Source organism: Contarinia nasturtii, unplaced genomic scaffold, assembly GCF_009176525.2.
Source record: "Contarinia nasturtii isolate CC-2019 unplaced genomic scaffold, AAFC_CNas_1.1 Cnas_scaffold_630, whole genome shotgun sequence".
Lineage (NCBI taxonomy): Eukaryota > Metazoa > Arthropoda > Insecta > Diptera > Cecidomyiidae > Contarinia > Contarinia nasturtii.
In genome coordinates, this window is record NW_022197981.1 from 424,457 (window position 1) to 450,776 (window position 26,320).

A 26,320-nucleotide genomic window follows, 5' to 3' on the forward strand; every position below is an offset into this window, starting at 1 on the left:
TAAACATAAAGTGACATGTTTTGTCATATTGCCCCTGTGGAAAGGAATTGATATTTCAAATGTTTTTAATAATGTATGTTATGAAGGAATAATGAAAAACCCAGCGATTTTGTTCAATAAATTTTTTTTATTCATAATTTATAAACTATTAACTAGTTGCTGTTACTTTTTGCGCTGTAATTTATTCTTGACAAAATTTATAAATGGACCTTTTGATTGTTCAGCAAAGTAGTTTAATGATGTTTCCGATATCATAATTTTACATTGTTCGCTATTCAATCCAGTTGCGGTTGACTGCCGTAACCGAGAGTATTTATTAAAATGTACGTTATTCGAAATGCGTTCAAGAGCCTGAAATTGCTTATCCATAGACACTGCAACATCAAACGAATCATTTCCAGCTCTCAATGATGCTTTCAACTGCTTTCGCAAGTATTCGCCGAGATTTCTTAAAAAATTTAACAAATTAATTCAAATCAAGAAGGTTTTAAAAGATCATCGACTTAACATACCTGCCAGGTTTTGTAGTGTCAACCGGCCAGCTCTCTAATAATCGTAAAAATTTCTTATATTGTGAAGACATTTCGATATTGAAAAGTTTATTTTTATTATGATTTTATTTCTAACCTTAAATGAAATAAATGTCACAATTCATGTTCAGTTAGCTTTTGAGAATGTTTTTTTTTGTTTTGACATTTATCAAAATGTCAATAGTGGTGTTTATGATTCAAATTCAAATCTTGGTCTTTTGGGTTTTATTTGTTTTCCAAAAAATTAACTTAGAGAATTAAAAAAAACTCGCAAAAGGCTTACAAGTGTTTTTTTTTTGTTCCAAGACTATTTTTTTTGTATAAATTTTTTAAAATATGATTCAAATTCAAATATCTTTTAAGACCGAGGGAAGAAAAATTCATTTAGTTTTATTTAATTGATGTTAAATCAAATTTATAAAATCATCAAATAATATTCATGCCTGAATAGTTTGAAACCAAAATATTTTTTTAATCAATTTTTTTGAATCTCAAATCTATTTGGCTGCCAATAACAAATCCGGTTGCCAAGTAAAATACAATTCTATTTAATCGATAGATAGATGTAATTTATGGCGAATTATTGAAATATTTGTTGTCAAATATAAATCTTGTGAGATTAGTTTAGAAAAATGGAAGGATCCACTGAAGAAAATGGGAATTTTATAAAATCATGGGAGACGTATAAAATTTTGGAGAAAATCAAAGAAAATGTACATCAAAAAAGGCGAATTGCGCGTGATGTGTCTGTATCATTATTCGTTTCGTTGTTGATTGGTATTCAATATACGATTTTTTTTACTCAACAGGGAAGCCCATCAGAGCTTGGATGCCTATGGAAATCAGATAACAATCGATAAACGATTAAATACGACGAAAGAACAACTAAACGATCTTCTATGTGATGGCACAGAGTTGATTACGAATATTAAATTGGCAAATGAGCGACGTGAAGCAAGTCGTCGTCTACAAGAAGATCGGCAACGACACTGTTTACTGACCGATTTGCAGCAAGAGTCTGAAGAAGCGACATCCAAAATAGGCGTAATCAATAAACGATGGACGGAATTAGCTGAAATATCAGATCCAATGGAATTGAATGAACGTTTGTGTCATCAAAATGAGCGTATTGAAAATTTGATGCAACAAAAAGATGCAATTATATTTGAACTTCAAAATGCGTTAAACAAAGCGAGTAATACATACAATACCGATCAAATGAAACAACAAGGCGATATACAATCACTAATTGATCGTGTTGACGAGCAAATTGATGTCATGAAATCGGTTTATTTAGAACATCTTGAACTTTTACATCAAAGTATTGATAGCGAACGTCGTGCCTTTAAATTGTTTCACAGCAATGAATGGCAAAATCTCTACGATGACCGAACCACCGACAGTGAACAAAATTTGAATGATTTACTCGAACGAAAGGAAAGGTATTATGGTGAAATTGTCTCCACGCGATTGGAGCATGAAGAAATCAATCGAAAAACACGCATCAAACTGGACAGAGATAATGATTTGGTGCAACAAAAAGTGCAACGCACCAAAGCTGAAATTGAATTGAATACGGAACAGTTAAAGTACAATTATTATGTGTTGCAAAAAAGAGCGTCCGAAAATATTGTTGTTAGAAATAAACAGAAAAATCGCCTTATTCAAATGCGCTCTTGCATTGCAATGTTACGCAAAAGGATAAATGAAACGAAAATGGCACACACAATCGATATTGAACGGCAAACACATAATGCTCTCAATTTGTATGCAACTATTAAAGAATTTGAATATAAAATTAATGTTTTCAATGAAAGTGATGATAAAAAGGTACTCGATTGGAATAACGACATTTTTTTCATGAAAATTGATTTTTTTTTTGTATAACTTTTCCATAGTTTCAGCACATTTGGAAACTTCATGAAGCCAACCTCGATTCGAAATTGGAAAATTTGATGATTATTGATAAAATTATTTATGAGAAACATTTGGGCCTTCAATGGGAACCATTTTCTTTGGAGAAATCATTGCGGCCAAATCAATTGCAGGTCATTTTATCAGCCATAGATGCTACACGAACACAGTGTGTCGACGGTAAGTTGATATTTATTCTTAACGATTTTTTTTTTGTTGAGTAAAAAGTGTAACTTTTGAACAATCTAGATTTCAATTCAATCAAATCGCTTAAAAATCAAGTCGATGACATTTGCGGACAGGAAAATATCGTTTCCGATTTTTTTGATACGATTAGCGAACAGATCTCAAGCCGAATGAATTGGATGCTTGGAGAAAAGTTTACGGAAATTTTAAATTTAATTGATGATGATGAACAAAAACGAATTATCACGATCGATAATATTTTTACGGTATTTTTTTTATTTTAAATCCGAATGCTTGACATGTTTTCAGAACCATTATTTTATCATTGTAATCAGGCACTTGGTATGAATAACTCCAAAAATATATACATGCTAAAAAACTACTTTCTTCCGTATGCCTCATGTATTTACTGTTCGAAAAAATATTCCGAAACGAATGGAAATTCATATGAAACAGATCCGTCCGGTGAATGTGTTGAGGATCATCATAAATTTACAAATTTGTTCGTTGAAGAGCATATGATTCCAATAATTATGCAACAAATTTTAATTGATCTCGATACAAAGGCGCTGCCATCAAGACAAATTCCAAAAAATAATTCGAATGAAGCTCCAATTCCCTTGCATTTGATTGATTTGAATGAGGTAAAACAATTCTGGAATGACTATGTATCTTCAATTCCAAATGATTTGGAATTGATTTGGGACACACTTGTTAACGGACAACTTCGATATTTACAGGTTTGTTTTTCGACATCCAATTATTTCTTTTGTCTATTTTGTCAATTTTTTTTTTAATTTTAGATATTGAAGAATAGGAAAAAGTTAATTTCCGAATGTAACTTTTTACGTCAACAAAATATCGAAATAACACATTTATTGCAACAGTATGCAAAAGATGATTAAAATTTGTTTTTTTAAATTTTTTCGCAATAAAATTTCATTCAGAAAAATAAATTGTTTTGCATTCATGATAATGAACAAATTTAAAAAAAAATGAGATAAATAACGCATTTTATTACCGTTCTTGTGAGAAAAGAAACAAAAAACCATTGAACTCATTCATTGAATTGACTGTACTTAGACATAGATGTGATTCAGTGAACGCAACCCTGGTTAGTCGTGTTCACGCACATTGAATGCATAAAAAGAAAGCAAAGGGAAGAAAAGTAAAGCAAAATGACAGCTACTAATAGCAACGGAATGTGTCAAGATATGCGCGGCTATTTATTTTTTGCTCTTTCGGACATTCGGTGCCAGTATTTGCAGTGTAAATGGACTTATTTCAATATGTATGAAGTGCACGCAAACATTTACACCATACAGTGTTAGCAATAATATATACAGCGAATCGGTAACAGTGTTATTTTTGATGTCTTGCTTAATACTAGACGACACACACAACATACAAGAAACGAAGCAAAAAAAAAAAATGGAAAAGTCTAAAATTGTGTTGGTCGAGACATTGGAACCAAAATTGTAGATCTCTAGGCCAAAGAATGTGTGGCCGATTAGCATATTGAAAATCGATAAATAAAAATCAACCGCTGAAAACTCAATAATAGGTAGTTTTTTCTTAAAATTGCATCGTACTATTTTTATGCAGCGAACCAATTTTTTCGGACGATGAAAACGAAGGGAATTTATTAATGTGAAAAAACGTTTATTTGAAGAAAAAAAATCTATCAATAATAGTGTCAGCATTCAAGAACATAATGAAAACAAGAATTTTTTTAAAATAAAAATATCGTTTGTGTGTTTTTTTAGTGAATCTGATTGCGTGCAAGTGTCTCATTTTGTTTGTTTGTATGTATGAGTGATTGAGTCAATTGTGTCAAAAACTATTATATAGAACGCAAACATTGAATGTTCGTTCTGATCTCGTAACGAAATTCATGATTTTATTTTGATTCAATTGTTAGAGTATTGAAAATAGAGTCAGATCTTCCAAGTGATAATTGAGTATAGTAATTTCTTCAAAAAAAAAAAAAAAATACATATACAAGACGCTATTATATAGTAAGAAACTAAGAAACTAGTTGCAGTGTCAACCAATGATTTAAAAAAAACCTGTATAAATCGTCACATCATAATTCATTTCTCTTTTATGAATTAATTAAACATTAAAATATGTTTGCAATGTAATTATAGTAAACAAATGAACTAAAAAAATAGACCAAAATACAAAGAAAATACAATTTATCACATTTACAAATGTGACACACCGAAATGTAGTTCTATATACAATCCAAAAAAGCTACAGATGAAAGTAAACGACGATGCATATAATAAACAAGGACATTTCATATATCACCTTTCTGATCTAGTCTACTCATACAATACGAAATAAACTACTTATTTGACAATATATATATTTTTTAAATCATTTTCAATTTCAGTGTTCGGCGCCATTCACACTTCATATGTTAAACTTCATTTACAACGAGGTTCAAGTGTAGTGCAATTGTGTGACTTCAGTCGATTTCAAGCACACCGTGCTAGCATCCGCATGAAACTTCAAATGCAAATCGATTCATAGGTTCAAACAGTGAATTTAATACACATTGTAAAATCAATGAATGGGCCATTTTTTTCATCCAAATTTATAACTGATACTTAGCAATTTTAGTACCGTGTATATATAGCACTGAATTTTATGCGCACGACATTTTATTTTCATGATAAATGTATAAAAAAAATCTAGTTTAAAAAAACAACATCCATGATTGCTACACTTCCCTTAGAAAATTGCTTAAGAGTAACAAATCTACAGTGTTAGATAAAAAAAAACAAATTCCCGAATACAGTGCATTGAGCAAATAAAATAAAAGTGAAAATTTACACAACAAAAAACTGATATTAAGAACTCGACCTATTACTTGATTACAATATTATCGATTTATTCAAAGGAATTTTTTTTTGATCAATATATACATATAATCTATATATATTGATATGCTTATGAAAATATTTGCCGCGTAAATTGAATGCAATATCTTAGTTTGTGTAAAATGTCAAATAGTTTAATAAAATTAAATGATCCTCTAGAAATATACAGTGGCCTAATTAGAAACAATTTATTCTTGTTTGCAACGTAAAACATTTGGCTAATCGCGTACATACAATATGAACAATTAAATTGAATTTCAGGCACGTGAGCCTGCGCACCATAATAAAATTGTGAAATTGATTTTTTTTTTATTTTAAAAAAGGAAAAATAACGAAGAAATTTTAAGCGTTAAACAATTAAGGGGTTAATTTGAAATGTAAAATGTGTGAATCATAAATACGATACACACAAAACCGGAGCATAAAACCGTCTTTTAAACTGCATCATCAACACCGACATCACCCCGTATATCCGTTCGTTTCGACGTTGCATACACGTTAATCGTCAATAGTTAAATTGAATCAAATCTAAAATGAAGACCATAAATCAGCTTGTTTATTCAATTGCAAGTATATTTGCTATTGTAACGGCTTGTTCAGCAATGCCCATTAATGTTCCATCAATGGGTGAGTCATTAATTATACAATATTGTGCATTTTTGTTTTGTTTATTTTTGTTGTTGTTGTTGTTAGTGTCCAAAACCGTAATTTTCATGGTCGATGTCTCATACAATTATGGTTTCAGCTAACGAGCTAATTTGATTTAAATTGAATTGCATAAAATGTTCTTTGTTTTTGCATAATATTATTATTATTATTAATTTTGTTTCAGATCATGCAAGCGCAGTGATGATTGGATTATTGGCAATTACATGTTTCAGCATCACAATATTGGCTTGTACATGCTGTCATCGAAATAAAAGTGGATTTGAGGTGAGATTTCATATCGGCCATCACATTTGATATTAATTAAACACGGGAATACATATATGCTTCAATACCGCGAATATATTGAGAACTATCCACAATTCTAATCAATTTGTTTTATATTTTTCCCTGTTCGCCGATAAAAAAAAAAAACCATTTAGCCTAGCCAAATTAAGGACAGGAAGGTACACACATTATTAAAATCAATTCACTTAAACAATTTTCAATATAACTTTCTCGCAAAACGCTTAAGTTGAATTGTATTTGGGTTTATTGAAAGCACATAGATATTTTTCGTAGGCATAAATATTTTTGTATTTCGAACAGCTTCCAATCGTAGACAACCGCTTCCATATTATTTGCATGATGAATGGAAAATATTTGTATCTTTCGGTTGACAATCGCTTAGCTCTTTTTTTTTATATTTTCTTCTTCTTTTGTTCCGCACTATTTCCACTCATAAATGCTTTAGTGAAAGCTCAAGCGAGCGCAATGATGTCGTAATCTATCGCCGGAATAAATATTGTTGTGATTAAAAGTGCTTCAGAGCGCTTCAAACTATTAATTTTATATAGTTATTTTTTTAATGGTAGATTTTTAGTAGACCTTTGACTATCGAGTATTCATTTAGGTCGTGATTCGTACGATTTTGAATTGCCATTTCTATTAATACTCTCAATTATTATATTACTCATAGGAATTTGAAAACGAGAATACTATCGCCGACCAATCGAATTCAGTTTCTGAATTTCCGATATTCCGTGCCATTTCACCATTGAATGCTGGTCATACGCCGAATAGTGCCCTCAACAATTCAGAAAATCGAATTTTATCGAATATTGTTAATCAAAATCAGGTAGGTTTCAATTCCAAAAAAATGGCAAATATATATTTAATAATTGCAATAATTAACGTATGAGCCACAATAAAAAAAATGTGTTAAATGAATATAAAATCCATCTATTTCCAGATGAATCGCACATTCAATGAGTTTGAAAACAATCAAAATAATAATGGTCCAATTTCCGTGGTCGATATGGAAAATATCCAGAATAATAATGCTGTTGACTATATACCAAATCGAAACGAAATAAATAATACGATTGATCCATTGCCGCATGCAATCGATCGTAACTTAGTTGATGTAAATGGTGACAGTGGTAATAGTGTGAATGCAACATCCGTCATAATTGAACAGTCTATGCCAATGCTAACTGCATCTGAATATGATAGCAACATTGCCAGCGGTAGTAATTACAATTCATATTGTCAATTAAATGAATTCAGTGAATATTGTCTCGACGAACCGCTGACTGTAAGTGAATCGTTAAATAATTACATTGACCTCGAAGATGATTCGGAACCACAAACACCAGCACATGATACACCATATCGTGCAAATACACCGGACATTAAGATTCAAAATCCCAAATTGGCTTGCCCAAATGTGACTTCCGATCAAAATAGTCGATCAAATACGGAAATTAATTTAAGCGAAGATGATGCGGTTAGCGTTGAAGAAGCATTACGTGCACTTGATTTTGCAATTTCGGGTGGTGAATCAATTTTTTCTGACTACCAAGACGACACTTCATCATCAGATGAAAGCGAAAATGAGTCAGAAATAATTGATATGAATAGAACGGTGAACGCCAAAGATAGTTTTAACAAAATCGATGCTGATTTGAATGCGGAAATCATCTGCGATAATCGAAACAATCAACATAGTCGTGAAGATGTTTATGAAGTAGCAAAAGAATTAGTTGATAGTGTGTTGGATGAATGCATGGAAAAAATGTCATTGATGACCCATCCGACGGAAGAGATACTGAGTGAGTGTAAGAATATGAGTGAGAATGAGTTAATTGATGCCAAACAAATGAATGAAATGGACTATGGCTTAAATGATTCGATGGAAGAAACATTTGTTGTTGGTAAATTGGAAGCTAGTACACCGTGCCATAAAACATTTATCAATTGTCAACGTGAAAAGAATGAATTTCGAACGAATTTATTTCAAACATTAGACGAAGTGAATGAAAGTGCACTGGACAATGATGGTATTGAGCCACTACAAGCATCTCAGACACAAATCGGTTATGCAACATTTGAAGTACAACCAAATGATACTCAATTGGCAACAACTTACATTAAGGATGATGATAAAACATTTATAGCCACAAATCAACCAGATTTACAAGAAACATTCAATATTGAAAGTGGTGAATGCAAGCCACAGCTCGAAGTGCCAACAATTATTAAAATTGATAAAGAAGAAGTTAATTCGGATGATTTAACAACGATAACACCAATGAACACACCGATTGAATTGAACTACGTTGGCGAAACGTGGGATCAACTTGTATCAAAAAGCATGAACAAAAAATCGATCAAGTCACACGATAAGGATGATGAATTGCCAGCACCAAACTCATTAACAATTTCGAAAAACTCATGGTTCTTACATCAACCGCAAACCGATGATACATTCAATATAAACGATGCTGACTATTCAAACTATGATGGCACCGACGAGGATAGTGAATCGGTCGAAGAGAATCCAGAGTTGCTGAGCCTAACTTTTGATGCGCTTCGCAAACAATTGGCCGATGTATTGCCACAATCTTCAGGTAGTTATCACATTAAATTCCGATTCAATTTATGACTGATTCGAATTAATAATTAAAACAAATGAATGCAATTGCATATGTTTATAAATTTAGTACGACCAAGTGTTGAATATTCTGATGACGAAGACAATGTCAGTGACTCTGATCCAGATTGTGACAATATTGAATATCATAACAAGTGAGTAGTACGATTTCTCTTTAAAATCAAATAAATGATATGATTATGTGTGCTATTTGTTTAAATTGCAGATCGGAAAATCCAAGAAGTGAGGTTTATATCAATTACAAACAACAATTATCGCCTATTCTTGAGGAAAGTGAAGACGAAACGTGCAAAACATTTGTGTTGAACGAAACAAAATGTTTAGACAGCACTAGGTATCACAATTAGCTCATATTGTATATGATTTAATTTAAATGTTCATTATTAATTGATAATAATAATATAATAATAAATATAGCACTGGATGCATCGAAACGAGCGAAGCGATAATGGGCGTAACAAAAATTCTCATGGCGTCAAATGATACACTATTCAATTTTGAAGACACACTCGGCGATCGCGAGGATATGTTATCACCACGTAATTTGACCGGTTCGGGAAGTGCTGCAACGCCAACCACACCACAACCAGATATTTGTAAAACACCAACAAATGAAGCATACCATCATGTCTATCCAATCGAGTATAAGCCAAATGAAATCAATACATTCAACGAAAATCAAATATCAACCGAAATTCGGCCAAATTCGTTGCAACTCAATTTTGAGAATCTCACAAATAATCTCGGTGATTTACTATCACCGGAACAACAAAAAACATTTTCCGAAGAAATCAACACAATTGAACAGTTATCTTCGGATTTATCAGCCACAATTGATGCTACAAATACGTTAGACGATTTAAAAACGTGCATTTCCGTACATTTTAATGATGACGCAAATAGTGATCGATTAGATGTGTCCGAAAATGATGCTATTGCAATCAGAGCTCATAATGAATCCCATTCATTTGTCGAACGAGACGATTTGTCACAAAAATCAATCGATATTTACCAAACACAAATGCCAGATACATGCCAAATTGCCGACGAGCAAAATTCAAGTGATAATGATGAAAGTGTGACAAAGGACAAAAAATTCGATTTATTTGCATTGGAAAATATAAAAGAGAACAAAAATCCAAATTTGGATGCCGTCAATTCGGAGGAAATCAAACCAGAGGAAAAAATTAACCACAATCACAACCAAACTTTTGATATGAAACAAATGAGTGATAAAATTAACTGCCAACCACAGCCAGACGCAGAACAAAATCATACAGATATCTTACACGAATCGGTGGGACAGTTATCTGGTGAAGAAGATCCTTGGGTAATTTTTTAACAAATAATAATTTAACAAAAATTTCGAATTTTTTAAAAACGAAATTTATTTATATGGTAGGCCGCACATCCGATAACCGATATACGATTTTTGGGCCCTGGATTTGATGATCGAATGCATCAAATGACAGGAACATTCGGAACAAATGATTGTTGGGATAGCGACATTGAAGATAGCAACAGCAGTGAAGAGTTTTTGTATGCGAAGGGAACTTCACAAATTAGTGAATATTTAAGATCAACAAATCAGAACAATAGCGAACAGAATGAATTGGCCAAACAATCGGAGTTGAGCACTGAATTGAGCACAGATGAACAAATCAATACACAAAATATTTGGAATAGTCATGAAGATTTAATTGCGGTGACCACAAAAAGTATGACCAATTCTCAAATAAAATATTTAGCTCGGTTAAAATAATACATATCGATTTTTTTTTCTAGTCGATACTGATGATCTGTTAGATGAAAGCAGCATTTCCGAAAATGAAACTGAATGGGTACCATCGTCATGGGATAATCTCGCAAAACCAGCGCGATCTGCCTTGAAAAGTCCAGATAAATCAAGCAGCGTAAGTTTATGACTATTTATGTGGATACCAACTAAATTCACTTTACTGTGAACCGGCCGATACAATATAAATATCTTAAAATCTATATTTGGATGTTTATTCTGAAATGTAGATTTCAAGAGCAAATGTATTTTAAGCCAAAAACATGCACTCAAATTAACTTCAAATCAAAATAAAAACTCCTCAGAATGAATTTAGATATAAATTTAAAATATGAAAAAACTTAACTAATAAATGCACTTTGTTTGCATTTGAAAATAAAAAATCAGGAAGAGGAAATATCATGCGTAAGTAAATTTTAAAGCGTTTCATCAACTCAATGTGCAAATTTTGTAGGCTAATTTTTAATTTTGCTACGCTAACATATGTTATTAACACACACACAACATATAATTTCCAAAAAATTAAATAACGAGAAACGGTAGAAAATGTCCGAAAGTCTATAATTTCGACAAAGGTTATATTTGTGAGCTGTTTTCAAAACGAAAATGCAACAATATTTCAAATACAATTGTATATTGTGTGTGTTCAAATATTTATAAAATTGCTAATTTTTCTTTGCTCAAATGAATAAACATTTTGTTGCAATCATTTTTTTAGTTAGTTGGTTCTTCAGATAAATGTTTAAAATCGGCTTCGAATGCAAATTATATTTTTGAAAGAAAAAAAAAATTCCGAAATGTTGACTATTTTAAATGCTATTAGGTTTCAAATGATGTATCTTTATTTTGAAATATATTCCTGAACAATCCAGTTGAATTATTCTAAATAATATTTTCCAATACAACAGAGAACCGGTACGAAGAACCGTCGCAGTGTCGTTTTCAAAAAGCAAAACTATCAGTCAGTTTACGAGTATCCCAAAGAGAGTGCATCATTTTCGCCAACAATGAGCGAACCATCCGGATGGGCAACATATTTGTCTAGTTCCAGTCCGTTCAGTTCAAGCATGAACGGTACATATGAAAATAAATCGGATGATCAAACAAACGATGGTAAAATTGATTTCAACGCACTGGACGGATTCGCTGTATCCAGTTCATCGAGACCATTTCATCTTACCAGCACCGAATGTCATACATGGCCAACCGACTCAGAATTTTCATGGTCACAGATGCAGGTGAGCTCTTCAAATTTTAAATCATACTATTATTAGAAATGTCATCCGCCTCATCGGATTTTTGTACTACAATATTATTAACGATAAAAATTTTAATTCACAGAGTGATAAGGAGCATGCAAATATGAATGTCAATTATCCAGCGGATTCATGGCCAACAAATGTCGATAGAAATAACGGAACAAACGATACGAATGACGAAAGTAGAGAGCTTAAAAGTCCCAGCTCAATGCATCGGCCTGATAGTGGTGTTGGAGAATCGGTAAGAGTTATTATTTTGTTTAATCATCCTCGTCACGGAATTGCATTGCCATTTTGAGCTGAAATTTGCATTTGTATATATTTGAATACATTTGAATACAATGACAAACGTCATTTAAAGAAAAATGCAAATTGAAAAGCTCATGATAAGTTATGCGAATTCGGTAGTCATATTCTTTTGTCTTGATTTTCAGAATGAATTGAGTGACGTCCATTTGATTGCAACGAACTTTACATTTTTTTTTTGTATTTTTTCTCATAAGGGGGATCTATCGGAATCATTTTCGCTTGGAGACCTGTGTCATACCAAATCGTCACTACGACTCCCTTTGAATGTGTACACTATCAACTCAGTTGCAAATGAAAAGGAATTGATACAGTCAACAACACCAGCCGATGACCAAAATGAGTCGAGTAAAAGCATTTCGCAGAATGATTACAGTGAAAATGTTGTAGCATCTGAATCAATGGACTCAATTGTACCAACATCGTGCACCGGATCAATGGATTCGATAAACAGTTTTGACGGTGGAAAAAGTTCACTAATTCATCTCAATAACAGTACAAATACTGACGGCCTACTGCTGATCAATACAACCGAAACGAAAAACGTTTCACACGAAACGCCTATCCACAACGATGATATTAATATCAACACAAATAAAAAATGTGATTACAAAACAACGGCCAATCGACAAAGTGATAGCACCGACGAAGACTCGGGAATAGAGAACATTGTTCGAGTTGCAAAGGAAGTTTAAAACAAAACAAAAACAAAATGAACACAGTGTACACTGCACAAAAAAGTTTACATATATTGAAATGGAGCGCCTTGAGCGTTTCTGGAAATGCATAAATAAATCATCTTTCATTACAATTACATTTTCGTTCGTATCTAATCTGTCAGCGAAAAACCTATCACTATGATATTTAGCGAGTAGTTGAGTTTTAAGATATATGTTGTAGTGAATTGAGTGTACAACAATCGCAGTCTCTTTTTTTATTTGTCGTTGTGATATTTATAGATTAAATCATTCTTCTTTTTTTTTTTTTGAATTTATTGCGCCAGGATTGTTCTATGTTAAATAAGTTATTTCATTCATTTTAGGTTTTAGAGCAAAATTCTTAATGTAAAAAGAATAACTGATTACAAAATAAAAACTTTTAACTTAACACTTTTTTTGTCGGTGGAATTTTCTGCAAAATAATTCATAATAATTAAAACCAAACAATTCTCTTTCTCTTTGTACGTATTTTATTTACAATTAAAATATATTCATAAAATCAAGAAAATGATGTTGGATAAATATATTTTCTGAAGCACACCATTTTTATTGCATAGTTGCATTCGGGTATCTTTTTTCATTTGATTCTGAATTGATAGTAGTGTATGTACAAATACATTAACAATTGTCCGCAAAATTTGAAATAAAAACATACGATACTTCTTTTAAATAGACAGTACGAAATTTTACAATGAATAATTGCGCACCGAGCATAGATATTGTTTTTAATGATATTGTTCGATGGAAAATTTAATTTATATTTTATGATTTTTGTCTACGTATTATTGAGAAAACTCAAAGTGTATACAGGGGTGTCAAAAGAGCACTAATTTCAAATTTGTTCTTCTGCTGTATTTGAAATGTGAACCTTTGATTGTGAAGCCAGAAAACAATTGAACCGATATCTCTTATGTAGGTTGTGTAGTGTGGCAGTGTCGAAAAATTGAAAAAACACAAAATAGTGTTGAGATTTTTCGCAATAGAAACCAAACGATTTCAATCACTTCTTGGTGACTTTACGCCATCGCATTCCATTGTCAAACTATAACGAAAACGAATACAGTTGTGCAAAGAGCTGTTCAAAAGATGACTCTTGCTCAGCAGACAGTGCTTTCAAATGAACAACTTTCTCTTGGTCACGAATTTCTTGAGCTTATGGAATGTGATGAATAAAACAATAGTAGTATGAGTATCCTGATCCCAATACTATTAACTGAAGACTAGAGCAAAAAGAACACAGCAGTATATTGATGGTTGGCTTTCCACAAAAAAAAATACGTCATAATTCTTGAAATTCCTTCACATGATAGGCTGATTGACTATTTGCTGCACGGTACTGTCACCAACAAAATCTTGACTCAACTCTTTTATCTATTGTACTTACTAAAGCCGGCTTCTAACTACTATTTCTGGTATTCAAAGAACAATGCCAAAAAGTTATCCAGCTGTCAAACTCAACTGTGAATTTTTATGGGAATAACAGAGACAACCATATAGATTTGGCAAGGTTCTTTGAAAAATATTAAAATATGGTAATCGATTTTGTAAAAAAAAGACTTTCCAGGTTTTTCGAAATGATGACTTCAATTACAGCACAAGAACGATTTAAAACTAGTGTACTCCTTATATGCCAGCAAAGAATCTTTTTGACATCCCTGTACTTTGAAGTATTCTGATGAATCTCAAGCGATTTGGTTGCAGGAAGGATCACTTTTCAGTGTGAAAATGATGTTCCAATCCATAATTGCTAACATTATATTAGCCCACCAGACTTAAATGCGTGGGCTAATTTTCATTTCAATCGTATTAATTGGTGGGCAGTTTTTTAGCTTAATCAGTTTTCTATGCTTGACGGAAGTGCTCATTATAAAATTTCACATTGCAATTTGTTAATCATTTATACAAATATGTTTTTTTTTACATAATTTAATCAAAAGTCGCAGTAATATTTATTTTTTACGCATTGAAATTACACCACCCAATATGGTGAAATTTAATTACAGGTGTCTAGCAACCAATGAGTGTCGAAAAAATAATTATTCTTAAATCGCTCATCAACGAAATTGATATTGAGATTCAGGTAAGTGTATGAGCCGCATAATTGGCTCAACACTTCGTTTTGATTGTTATGTTAATGAACGGGTTTGAAACATCTTCTATTTTTGCATATATATTTTTTTTACATTTTTGGTTTGGAATTTTCCGAATCCATTTTAGATTAATTTATTGTACTTGGATTAACTTTTGGTCGTATTAAGAATAATAATTGTTTTGTACAGTTGAAGATTCGATTTTTGTGTGTTATCAGTGAAGTTTCTCATATACATCGAGTTTGAAATGGAAGCGTAAACAGAGCCATTTAATTTTTTCTTTTATAAAAATGAGGTGAAAATAGCTTGAAAATGTGAACTCACCAAAATATATATATATGGATCATCTATCACTTGTAAATTGAAAGCAATCAAATACTTTTTTTTATAGAATTCGAAATCGAAATATTTGAAAAATTGAAAATCTTAAAATGCACACACGTTTCGTGTTTGTATTCATAATTTGAAATGTTTCGGCCGATGAATTCCATTTGATGTACATTATGAAAACATAAACGCTGAAACAATAAATTCGGATACAGGCAACTAAATGAATTTAGTTTTACTTAAAAACAGATGTAATTCAACATTTATGGCTACCAACAAGAAGACATTTTAAATCTATTTAAGTAAAATTTATTTTGTTAAATTCTCCACTTGTTGGGATACTAATTTTTATTTAAAATAACCGGTTAATTTAGATTTCGTACAATTTCAATGGATTTACATTATTTATTATTATTTTGTTTTTCTTCAAATGTGATGGAAATTAATGTTACGCCAATACGCACATAAATATACATATGTATATATTGTACTGGTGTACACCCTCTTTTGACCAATACGCAACACAAACATATGTCCCAAAAAAATTATGAAAAATCGAACAGAAAAGCAAAAAAAAAAAATATATACCCTTCCATTGTTCTTTTTTTATGTCTTTTATATGCCATGCAACTGATTTTAATAATAAAGACTCTGTCAGTCAGTTAATATCTCTCAATAACGGGAAACTCACGGATTTTGAATTTAGTCTGTATTCAAATTTTCGGTACAAAATATAGGAGATAAAACTGTACTTAGCAGAATTTTTCTCGGTCGTATTGAAAATTCGTTATCGAGAAGTTTCACTGGAATCATTTCTCTCCGTTTTTCGAAGCAGTTGCCAATGCTCTTTTCTATGTCAATTTCGAAAGGAAACAAATTTTTTTTGAATAGATCGCCAGATAAAAAAAATTAAATAAAATGAAAATGTGCTATTGAGCAGACGGAAGCGGTTCAGGCGTCTTGGTAATATTTGTGCTCTTGGGGCGACCGGTTTGGAACTCATTTTTGTTCAATTTTATCGGTTTTTCTAGCACTCTGTGTCAAATCAACTGTTCGAAAAAATTACAGTCAGATACATTGTGAAATGTGTTTAATTTCTTATTTATCACATTTGCGAGCTATGTCGTCCGCCACAGATACCACAACATATACCAATTTTATGACAACCATGACATGCTGGATACAAACACAAACAAGGAAATATCATCGATAAAAGAAACAAGCCGATCCATCTGAAAGAAAAAAATACACAATAAAATTCATCATTAAATTGATGCGGTGATTTAATTAAAATTATCTATCTAATGCAAATGTTTACCTTTTTGAGCAGACACTTTCTTCAGGTACACATTCACATGGATGTTGTGGCATTTCACCTTCTGAGTCGCTCATACAATGGTACAACATGCATCGGGCACATTTCATAGCTGTTGTATATTCGAGACTAGCCTTAAAGCAATCAGGCGCAAATTCACAAGCTCCTTTTCGATTAAATTCTTCCGTGAAAAATTCTTGGCAGTATCTAAACGATTCCATATTGAATAAAATACGAATTGTTGAATATGATATGAATGATGAATGTGACATTTTTCAAACGTACCTGCAGCGCACTCGTTTTGTGTGCACCAATTCTTTGTGTGATTGTGCAACAGCATCAGTTGAATATGGTTTTTTTATACTAGCACATGATTCCCGTTTTGTATCCGTACGAATTAAATTAATCGGCTCACTATCAAAATCGGATTGTATGGCTTCCGGTCGATGTTCGCACAATGCTTTCACTGGTTCATGCACTGCTGTTAATTGGACGTACGAATAATTTTCGCCCGATATAGGCGGTGCATGACTTGTAGGTATTTGTTGTGGTAGTTGCCGCTGTCATTTTATTGGATAAATGAAATTATTTATTTATTTCTCACATTTATTACATACAATAAATTTATTTTAAACATGTACTTACGTGTTTTGCTGCACCATCAACATTCAGTTCGCAGCCACCGCATCCACTAGCTGCATCCACGGCAAAATAAATATGAAAAAAAAAAATCTCAATAAAGGATTCAATACAAGACATGACACTGGTTATATTATATGGAACAGCTTGAATTGCCCACAAACAAAGCTAATTACCTTGGCTTCCGTTTCCAGAGGATGATCTCGATTCCGATGGATCCAGGGGTAATTCGAGTGTCTAAAATATTATCAGTACAAATTTAGTATCGATTGTTTGAAATTCACATGATATTTGCATGACACTTGCCATAAACACATCATCATCATCAATTTGAGTGTTATACTTATTGATTTTGGGCCATTGAGATGAGTTGACCATATTCAAGCCTATTTTGTATGAAAACATTGTAAAGAGAAAAATAAAAAAAAAATGTGATTCGAATCCAGCACCGCATTTAATACCGTGAAAGTAATAATTCTGCTTTACTTTCGCGGCGTTAATAGCTTAAATACAAACCATGAATTAGTTCATCATAAGCTCGAATAATACCCTTATCGAATGCTCTTGCGTCGGCAGCCGTTTGAAATGTAAGACCATTACGTTGTTTTCCAGCACGCCAGTGATGAAAAGTGGGCATTACTTTATTATATTGAAGATCTCGATTGATAACACAACTTAAGATTATCTGTTTTGAAAAATTAACTTTGTTAATTATATGTGTGTTTCTCTTTATCTCATCACGAACTCAATTTTAACGCTTCACTTACGGTTTGATCAGAGATTCGCTGCCCATAAATTATATATTCGTGGCCGCCAACTTCAGGAGGTAGCCTAGCCCGTTTTCGAATCGATACATTTGCTAAACCACCTCCAGCCAAAGGTAACCAGCCCTCCGTACTCTCATCTCTTGTCATCACCTGTGCTCGAACTTTAACTAGAAAGTCACTAAAATATGCAAAACAAACATAAGTTTTAAAACAAATCATTCAACTATGTGACGAATTGTTCGACATATCTACATTTCATGTTCACAAAGTACACTTTTAAAAGCGAGTGCAAAGCACTTTTAACACACAGATCATATGAATTGGAAATATATGAGTAAAAAGAAATTATTTTCTATCTATACATGGCATTTTATTTCATGGGTCCCTTTATTGCCCGCAATCAGGTGGAATATGTTTCAGAGATACTGGAACTTATAATTATTAGTTTGAGCTATAAAATAGGATTTTGAAATACCAAATGAAAAGATTCATTCAATAGCTACAACCTTTATTTGGCTACAACTTAATTCATAATCTTCTTTGCAAATTCCTATAGAAATGCCAATCTATGTGGGTAAGCGCTCTAAAACCTTGTTCAGATTACCTCTTTACCCCATACTTAAAAATAAACATGATTAAATGCATATTTAGTACTTTTTCGAATACTTCAATAGAGTTTTAAGACTTTCAAATATCGACGAGAGTGTTCCATTTCCAATTTCTCTATGAAAATTTGGTACGTCTTTGTACTAGAAGAACTTCAAATTTGTTCGGACGGCTATTTATTAAATCATAAAGTTGATTATTCAATCAAACAATTAAATGTAATTTTCTAAAATGTTCAAATGGTTTCGGTTCTTTTAATGAATTGAAAAGCTTAGATGTTTATAGAGAATATATGGAAATATCTGAAATCATTTCGAATGTTTGTTTAAATGTTTTCTCTTGATATATTTGTATCTTTATTTTGTCCAATAATGAAGATAACAAAAAGTCGTGAACATTTTTTCGAGAATTCATCAAAGAAATTCTTCGAAGAAAAAAAAAAATGTTGAGATCTGCACAAAAGTTGGCTTCTATCGGTGGTATATGTCGTTTCTTGCGTAAGCTTCACGTGCTAGTCAAACTTGGCTTCATTTACATAGCCGAAATCATGAATTAAATCGAATCACACTGTATATAATGACAAAATTTCATGAATGAGGTAAGGATTTTTTGGATTTTGGCTCTCACTCCATGCATTTATTATAGCAACATATAAATGTATGGTTCTATGTACGACCGTTTTGTTTCTATAGGTAAAGGACACACCAAAAGTGGGTTAACGTCAACGTATACATGAAATATCTATTTACTTTGGGTTCGCATCCATGATGCCTGTTCTTTTTCAAAATATAACTGCTTATATATTATTCCCGTTTTTCTCGAGTGCATTTGGTATGAGTGTACGAACATTTTTGGATAACAGTTATATGATAAATATATAAGACCTGTGACGTATTTCGAAATGGTTGGAACTCCTGCAAACCTATGAAGTGCTTGATATCATTGAAGAAGAAAGAAAAAGGTTTTCAAAGTCTTATGAATTGAGAGTAACACATTCAGTTCTATTTTTAGACGCTGTTGAGCTTTTTTGAGGCAAACACGCAAACAGATCTATATATATGTGAAAGTGAAGACATCCAAAACATATTCATCAGGAGTGTGTTGTATTGAACAATATTGGTACTGTTTTGAACTTGTTATGTATGGGTTCATTCTTAATTCTCACTATAACCAAAAGTACGGTATACGGTACTGAATATTACCATGAACATTACATGAGTTCAAATTCATTCATTCATACATAACATGCGCTTCATAATGTATTTGTATTTCTCTGTGAAAAATCTCATGACCTATTTTCGTGAATGAATAATGGGAAATGGAAAAAGCTGCTGCCTTTTGTTGGACATATACACAAGCCTATATATGAGTGCGCTGGGAATGCTTTCAATATTTGACTTTATATGGAAATAGAAGAAGAAGAACGAACGAACAAACTATATCCCGACGAAAAGTGGAAACAGTGTGAATGATTTTTATTTTCAGCCATATACGCCCAATACTTCGTGTTCCATGTAGATTTTCATTCATGTTCTTGTTGCTTTTTTACTCTATGCTGTGTTATTCAAGGAAAAATGGGGATTTTATGAATGCGATGGAATTCATTCAAAATTTTGACCCGCATGCTCGGCATGTGCTTGAACAGAGTGAATTGATTAAGTCATCTATTGAGGACATGATTTTTTGAAAGACACGATAAAAACATACATTTGGCTTCAATTTTTTCTTCATGAAATATGAAATTTTATCATATTTCAATTCAATTTTTTTTTACTGATTAGATGAAATTTATTATTAAATGAATGATATTCAAGAATTCTTTGAGTTTTCAAACCAAAATATGTTTATGCATACACAAATTGTGAGGTGGAGGCAAAATCCCATTGGACTGTGTATGTGTAACATTGAATGAAAAATAAATAAATAAATATGAATGGATACTGTTGATATTTGGTTTGTTAACATAATACATCTGATCAAATTCATTCATTGAATTGGTGGCATTATTTTTGATTCATAAATGTACGCAACTTATGATGTTTCAATTTTTTGTATGGCAACAGAAAATATTGATTTTTTTTTACAATTGATCAGTGCCCGTATTTGTTTTCCATTTATCTGTCTCAATTTCGATTCTGTTTATAAATTCCGAATATAAATTGAAATTAAAAATAATTATAAATGTTTACGCAAATGCAAAATGTCTATATACACTACGAACGCTGGTGACTCTTGGCATAGGTAATAGATACAATTTATGAATGAAATGAATACATAACATCCCTTTTGAGCGTCCATTATGAAGAAAAAAACAACGAATTTCACTTCTCGATTACAACATTCATTATTACTGAAATGAAGAAATTTTTATTTGGTAAAAGAACTTTCAACCAAATTGGTTCCTCTTGTTCGCTTCAGCTCAGTTCATCACCATGATGGTGGTGGTTGGTGGTGATGATATTGTTCATTCACTATCATAACCTTGATCTGAATAAAATCATGAATGACGTTGTTTTCCATTAAGCCATTCATAAAACTTGAATTTTGTAGAATCGCGCTCAAGTATCGGTTACAAATGATAAAATATACAATTTTTGAAGAAACTTAACACCGTGATTATTTTTTATATCTTTTTAAATTAATAGAGTTTCTTGTCAAAAAAAATAGAGTTATTTTCGACAAATATCATACAAAAAAAAAATTCTGAATTTTTTTATTCTGTTTTGGCTATGGTTAAATCGTACTATGCCATGAAAGTAGAAAAATCTGTTCTTTTTTCGATTTGTGAGGCATTCGTCAAATTCGTCTTCGATTTGAAATGAAAAAGAATATTTTCGATTCATGCGCCTGCATTGGAATCTCTCATATTTTCTTGGCATTCAAAAATATTTCTAAATGACACTGTACGGCATACCAGCTACCATTCATTCATTCATTCATTCGTTCAGTCATTCATTCATTCATGTTGCTTAAATATATGTATGCGAACAGGTTTGTCTTATATTGTCATGTTGATGAAAAGATGAACCATAGCTAAGATGAATATTTTGAGGGTGAACGATGTTGGTGACTTACTCTTCATGTTCCTCTGTCATGATTTGATATATTAATAAACGCCCTAATTGTATACCCCGACGAGAGCACTTTTTTCACCATTTTTAAAATATAAAGACATCAGCCAAAAAGTTATCCCGAATTTTTTTATTTCGAAATTGGTTATTTGATTATAATTTCTTTCTTTCTTTTTAAAATACACTTATAGAGAAGTCCACGCACAAATGCCTTAGTCTATCCAATGTTTTTGGAAAACAATTTCCCGCTTTCGATTTTTGGTCATTTAATTGTTGAAAATCTTAAACTATTGACATTCAATATGTAAATTTGTTTATAATGTTTCCATTTGGTTGATTATTTTATTTATTTTTCGTGTTTGATATTTACACACCACAAATAAATTTACATCGACGTATCGTACAATAGAAAAAAAAGTTCCATCAATTAAGTTTTTGTTTCAACTTTTTTTATTTGACATTTCACTTTTTACTATTGTTTGCAAATTTATGGGATTTTTTTGCTATCGAATCATATCAAAGTGATAGTTTTATTTCAGAATTTGCTTCATTTTGTCATTGAAAATGCATAAATTTTCACGTTTTTTTTTCTATTGCAATCACGGTTCACCCAAAACACACACACACGCCATCCACAACTATTCGTCATGAGTCTTAAATGTGAATTGAATGAATTCTTTTGGTTTACTGCTCTCATATGCGTCAAGTACGATTAGGTTCAAAAGCAGTACTTTAAATAAATTTAAGTGTTGAAGTTTAAGTATTTCCAAAAACCATGTACTTTATTTCGTGTTCGATATGCTTCTGTATATGTTTTTTTCTATTATAATATGCTATATGTTATACATTTTTAAATTCATATATATAAAAAAATATTTATAATTTTGATTCCGTGAGCCAATTAAAAGACTGCTGCTTACGTTCAGACATGGGTCCAATAATTACATTTAGAATTGTGGGACGATCTTTTATTTTGAGAGCATCATTTAATGACTGACGAAGCTCGGTAATGGTTCTAACAAAATATCCCGAATCACCAAACATACCAAGTATTGCGTCGTAACGAGTTTCAACTGTTAATGCACTTGGTGGCGTGCTAAAATGACAAATATTCAGTTAGGTCCGTTTGATTTGTGAACGTGAATAAATAAATAAAATATGCGTACTTTTGTGTCAAATCTCCATCACTACGAATATCTTTGTAAGTATCGGCATCAAGACCACTGTAAATGCCGCTATTATTCACAATAATAATGACAACGGGTAGCTTATATCGATACATTGTCTCCACTTCTAAGCCAGAAAAACCAAAGGCACTGTCGCCTTCAACACATATCACCCGCTTTTGTGGGAAATTATCACGACAATAAAGTGCTGCGGCTATAGCGAATCCTGGACCAACCTAGAACAAACCATCATTAATTTTATGACAGAAAGAAGCATAATAAAGAAGCAGCTTACGCCCATGGTTCCAAAGGTTCCGGCATCCAAACGATGTCGTGGTAACACATTATTTAGCATCGATCGACCGATATCCATTGTGTTGGCACCTTCACTCACTATAATCGCATCTTTTGGTATAATTTCTTGCACATGATGAAATACGGAATAATAGTTCAATGGCACACTGGTACTTATCGCCATCTCATTTACTGTTCTACTATTTATATCGCATTTCTGCTTTAAGACTTTCCACCAATCTGACTTCATGTCCATACGATAATTTCCCATTTCTTTAAGCAATTGATCCGTAAATGGTAGAATATCCGATTGTATGCCCACCGCACCTCTTATACTATTGTGTAATTCTTCTGGGCAAATGTCAACCTAAATTCAAATGAACAATTCATGTTGTGTAAAAAAGGTGTAAATACGTAAAACCGCATCGATTATTACTTGAATAACTTTAACGTCGGCAGCATATCGTGGTGGTCGACCAAAATGTAAAATCCAATTCAAACGTGCACCAAGTAAAAGAATGACATCGGCTTTTTGTAAGGCCAGCGTTCGTGCATTTTTAACACTCTGATCGCAATCATCTGGTACGACGCCTTTTCCCATCGGCGTTGGTAATATTGGGAAATTTGTGCGTTGAATTAGTTGGCGAATTGAATGTTCGGCTCGTGCATATGCAGAACCTTTTCCAATAATTACCAATGGCCGTTTTGCCAATTTTAGTAATTTTGATGCTTTCCTCACATCTTCACCGTTTGGAAAACATAAAGGTGGATTTGGATGTGTATAATTTTCGATAATGGCATCAGTTTGAATCGAAGCTTTAAGAACATTGCCCGGAAAATCTATGAAAATAAATATATTAACAATAAGCTTCATTTGCGTACTAAAAATGTAAAATTCAATTGGAAATTCGTTCGAACCAAGGTATGACACGCCCGGTCTTCCATATGTTGCCGAACGAACTGCCTTCTCAATATGACTTGGTATTGATGCAACAGTTGGTGGTCGAACTGCATATTTGCAGTAAATTCGCACTGCATCGACTTGAGGATATTCTTGAAAACCGCCAATTCCTTCATGATCTTGGAATGTCGAACCGGCAATCACAATCAAAGGCCAACAATTGACTTGCGCGTTGGCCATACCGCCAGTACAATGCAACAAACCAGGTCCTGGTACAACAAGACATACACCGGGCTTCTTTGTTAAATAGCCAATTGCCTGTGCCGCATAACATGCAGACTGTTCATTTCTCATGCCAATGTATTTTAAACCGGCTGCTTGCATAGCCATCGATAGTTCCACGATCGGAATGCCAATAATGCCGAAAACATATTCGATGCCCTTTAAAAAGACATTACATTTAACAGTAAGAATTTAATCAACAAACGAGTAACAAATAATAACAATAATAATCCATTGTTTTCCTTTACCTGTCGTTTTAGTGACTCAGCAATCAATGTTATTGAATCAATAGTACTCATTTTACAGAATTATTTGGAAATATTTGTGGAAAAATTATTAAAAATAAAATGCGCAACTGATTATTATTAAAATATTGCGATGCTTTCAAACAACACTGAAACCGAATCGAATACGTACTTGACCTTTGACAAACACTTTATATTGCACAACATTGCTATCTCCAAATTGCTATCCAGATAATCGAATTTGAGTACGCTTGCAGTTTAATGTCATTTACGTAAAGTACATGACAATCTTTGGATTTAAGACATTCGTACTTAAAACAAATTTGCATTTTTTGAACATTTACTTCGTTATTTACCTAAGAGTTGTTGTTCTTTGGAATTTTTTCCACTTTTAAAATCGATTGGGTTTTTATTTTTATTTATTTTTCATTCAATTGTTCGTTCGTAATTCGGCTCTGAAAATGGCCTTCAAAAATGTTACAAAATCCAGACATTTCTTTGTTGGCTACTCGTATAAGAATCGACAGATAATTCAAATTTAGATAATGTGAAGAAAAAAACTTTCATAATAAAAATTCATGTATGATTTTGTACGTCAGGCTGACAATCGGCCTATGTATTTCGTGATATTTTAGAATTTCTTCATATTTAATGCAACTGCACCGAGCTAGAGCTCAAGTATCAAGAATCTTCAATTATTTAAAAGTAAATATGTTGAAAAATCAAACTGAGAACACCGAAATCTTACCAAATTTATAAACGCAGCACCAAATGGTGATGTATTTGATGCAGCCAATTTATGAAAGAAATTTTCTAAGATTTTATTAATTTCTATTTTATTTTTTCTTAAAATTATAAAATATTTCATTCAGCGTACAATTATACAATATTTAATTTCTTCGTTGTTTGCTACGTTTTTTTTAAGTTCGTTTGAATCAAAGAAACTGAACTTCGCATTCTTCTTTGGTTAAAGTTTTCCAATTTAACTGTTGAAATTGGTTTGTTTGCTGGTTCCTGTAAAGAAATTCACAAAAACAAAATTAATACTTGTAAAAAGGGTTGTTTTTTATTTAAAGAAATGTGTTGATTTACCTGTAAGAACCATGGACAAGATTGACATTCGCTTATTGTTGCTCGTGCACTACTCTGTAGTAATAATAACCGTCGCAGAAGATTTTTTGCATCGTTTGAAATTTCATAGAAATATTCATCGGGGAATGAGAAATCACACTTCAGGATATTTTCCGTCGTTTCTTCAACTGAATCGTCCAAAAAAGGCGACACTCCGCTCAGAAATACATACAATAAAATACCAAAGCACCAAACGTCTGTATATGTTCCAGTTGCCTATTTAAAGTTAATATTATACGTAATTTTTTTATTTACATGTGATGTCAACATTTTTTGCTTTCGAATAGA

General features: G+C 32.1%; 6 protein-coding genes across 19 annotated transcripts in view; 2 read left to right on the forward strand and 4 right to left on the reverse strand.

Annotated features, from left to right (window-relative positions):
• Nucleotides 1-4: 4 nt before the first annotated feature.
• LOC116340302 (dynein regulatory complex protein 1 homolog) lies at nt 5-3,535 on the forward strand. Its single transcript, XM_031766737.1, has 7 exons — nt 5-73; nt 1,090-1,275; nt 1,340-2,360; nt 2,429-2,624; nt 2,694-2,896; nt 2,966-3,370; nt 3,434-3,535. The coding sequence occupies exons 2-7, from the start codon at nt 1,163-1,165 to the stop codon at nt 3,533-3,535; spliced, it is 2,040 nt and encodes a 679-aa protein (XP_031622597.1). The 5' UTR covers nt 5-73; nt 1,090-1,162.
• LOC116340149 (ubiquinol-cytochrome-c reductase complex assembly factor 2-like) lies at nt 108-648 on the reverse strand. The gene is made up of 2 exons (XM_031766427.1): nt 513-648; nt 108-448 (listed from the first exon to the last, which is right to left on the reverse strand). Exons 1-2 carry the CDS (start codon nt 581-583, stop codon nt 163-165), a joined length of 357 nt encoding a protein of 118 aa, XP_031622287.1. The 5' UTR covers nt 584-648; the 3' UTR covers nt 108-162.
• A 340-nt stretch (nt 3,536-3,875) lies between the features above and the next one.
• On the forward strand, nt 3,876-13,293 carry LOC116340083 (putative uncharacterized protein DDB_G0282133). Of its 8 annotated transcripts, none has more exons than XM_031766290.1 (16): nt 3,991-4,194; nt 5,029-5,195; nt 5,842-6,145; nt 6,351-6,451; nt 6,607-6,630; nt 7,143-7,301; nt 7,416-9,075; nt 9,169-9,253; nt 9,325-9,453; nt 9,537-10,449; nt 10,522-10,837; nt 10,905-11,032; nt 11,302-11,319; nt 11,823-12,152; nt 12,256-12,414; nt 12,677-13,293. In XM_031766290.1, the coding sequence occupies exons 3-16, from the start codon at nt 6,052-6,054 to the stop codon at nt 13,172-13,174; spliced, it is 4,614 nt and encodes a 1,537-aa protein (XP_031622150.1). In that variant the 5' UTR covers nt 3,991-4,194; nt 5,029-5,195; nt 5,842-6,051; the 3' UTR covers nt 13,175-13,293. The 8 variants fall into 8 exon arrangements, with proteins under 8 accessions (XP_031622154.1, XP_031622150.1, XP_031622149.1 ...); XM_031766289.1 differs by having other exon boundaries at nt 5,029-5,168; XM_031766291.1 differs by having other exon boundaries at nt 5,029-5,076.
• A 424-nt stretch (nt 13,294-13,717) lies between these two features.
• On the reverse strand, nt 13,718-22,687 carry LOC116340072 (sprouty-related, EVH1 domain-containing protein 2). 2 transcript variants are annotated; one of them, XM_031766259.1, is made up of 9 exons: nt 22,018-22,687; nt 18,337-18,514; nt 18,119-18,254; nt 17,876-17,955; nt 17,746-17,806; nt 17,576-17,625; nt 17,216-17,490; nt 16,934-17,137; nt 13,718-16,847 (listed from the first exon to the last, which is right to left on the reverse strand). In XM_031766259.1, the coding sequence occupies exons 1-9, from the start codon at nt 22,035-22,037 to the stop codon at nt 16,721-16,723; spliced, it is 1,131 nt and encodes a 376-aa protein (XP_031622119.1). In that variant the 5' UTR covers nt 22,038-22,687; the 3' UTR covers nt 13,718-16,720. The 2 variants fall into 2 exon arrangements, with proteins under 2 accessions (XP_031622119.1, XP_031622118.1); XM_031766258.1 differs by having other exon boundaries at nt 18,086-18,254.
• Nucleotides 22,688-22,768: 81 nt separating this feature from the next.
• On the reverse strand, nt 22,769-25,103 carry LOC116340071 (2-hydroxyacyl-CoA lyase 1). Its single transcript, XM_031766257.1, has 6 exons — nt 24,905-25,103; nt 24,392-24,815; nt 23,910-24,313; nt 23,475-23,840; nt 23,180-23,415; nt 22,769-23,109 (listed from the first exon to the last, which is right to left on the reverse strand). Exons 1-6 carry the CDS (start codon nt 24,953-24,955, stop codon nt 22,890-22,892), a joined length of 1,701 nt encoding a protein of 566 aa, XP_031622117.1. The 5' UTR covers nt 24,956-25,103; the 3' UTR covers nt 22,769-22,889.
• A 671-nt stretch (nt 25,104-25,774) lies between these two features.
• LOC116340205 (kalirin) overlaps nt 25,775-26,320 on the reverse strand; it is a 33,724-nt gene continuing 33,178 nt past the window's right edge. For all 6 annotated transcript variants that reach the window (XM_031766543.1, XM_031766542.1, XM_031766539.1 and 3 more), the window contains 2 exons: nt 25,994-26,248; nt 25,775-25,915 (listed from right to left, as the gene is read on the reverse strand). In XM_031766543.1, the coding sequence (XP_031622403.1) occupies nt 25,811-25,915; nt 25,994-26,248 (360 nt within the window). In that variant the 3' untranslated portion in view covers nt 25,775-25,810. The remainder of the gene's footprint in view (nt 25,916-25,993; nt 26,249-26,320) is intronic.

Coding starts and splice junctions, on each gene's coding strand:
- LOC116340149 (XM_031766427.1), bottom strand. CDS start 583: ATGTCTTCACAATATAAGAAATTTTTACGATTATTAGAGAGCTGGCCG. Junction 449..512: donor GACACTACAAAACCTGGCAG/GTATGTTAAGTC, acceptor AAATTTTTTAAG/AAATCTCGGCGAATACTTGC.
- LOC116340302 (XM_031766737.1), top strand. CDS start 1,163: ATGGAAGGATCCACTGAAGAAAATGGGAATTTTATAAAATCATGGGAG. Junction 2,361..2,428: donor ATGAAAGTGATGATAAAAAG/GTACTCGATTGG, acceptor ACTTTTCCATAG/TTTCAGCACATTTGGAAACT. Junction 3,371..3,433: donor GACAACTTCGATATTTACAG/GTTTGTTTTTCG, acceptor TTTTAATTTTAG/ATATTGAAGAATAGGAAAAA.
- LOC116340083 (XM_031766294.1), top strand. CDS start 6,052: ATGAAGACCATAAATCAGCTTGTTTATTCAATTGCAAGTATATTTGCT. Junction 6,452..6,606: donor GAAATAAAAGTGGATTTGAG/GTGAGATTTCAT, acceptor AAAACCATTTAG/CCTAGCCAAATTAAGGACAG. Junction 9,254..9,324: donor AATATTGAATATCATAACAA/GTGAGTAGTACG, acceptor TTTAAATTGCAG/ATCGGAAAATCCAAGAAGTG.
- LOC116340072 (XM_031766258.1), bottom strand. CDS start 22,037: ATGACAGAGGAACATGAAGA. Junction 18,515..22,017: donor ATGACAGAGGAACATGAAGA/GTAAGTCACCAA, acceptor TGCATATTTTAG/TGACTTTCTAGTTAAAGTTC. Junction 18,255..18,336: donor AGCGAATCTCTGATCAAACC/GTAAGTGAAGCG, acceptor TTTTCAAAACAG/ATAATCTTAAGTTGTGTTAT.
- LOC116340071 (XM_031766257.1), bottom strand. CDS start 24,955: ATGAGTACTATTGATTCAATAACATTGATTGCTGAGTCACTAAAACGA. Junction 24,314..24,391: donor ACCGGGCGTGTCATACCTTG/GTTCGAACGAAT, acceptor TTATTTTCATAG/ATTTTCCGGGCAATGTTCTT. Junction 23,841..23,909: donor CCGACGTTAAAGTTATTCAA/GTAATAATCGAT, acceptor ATTTGAATTTAG/GTTGACATTTGCCCAGAAGA.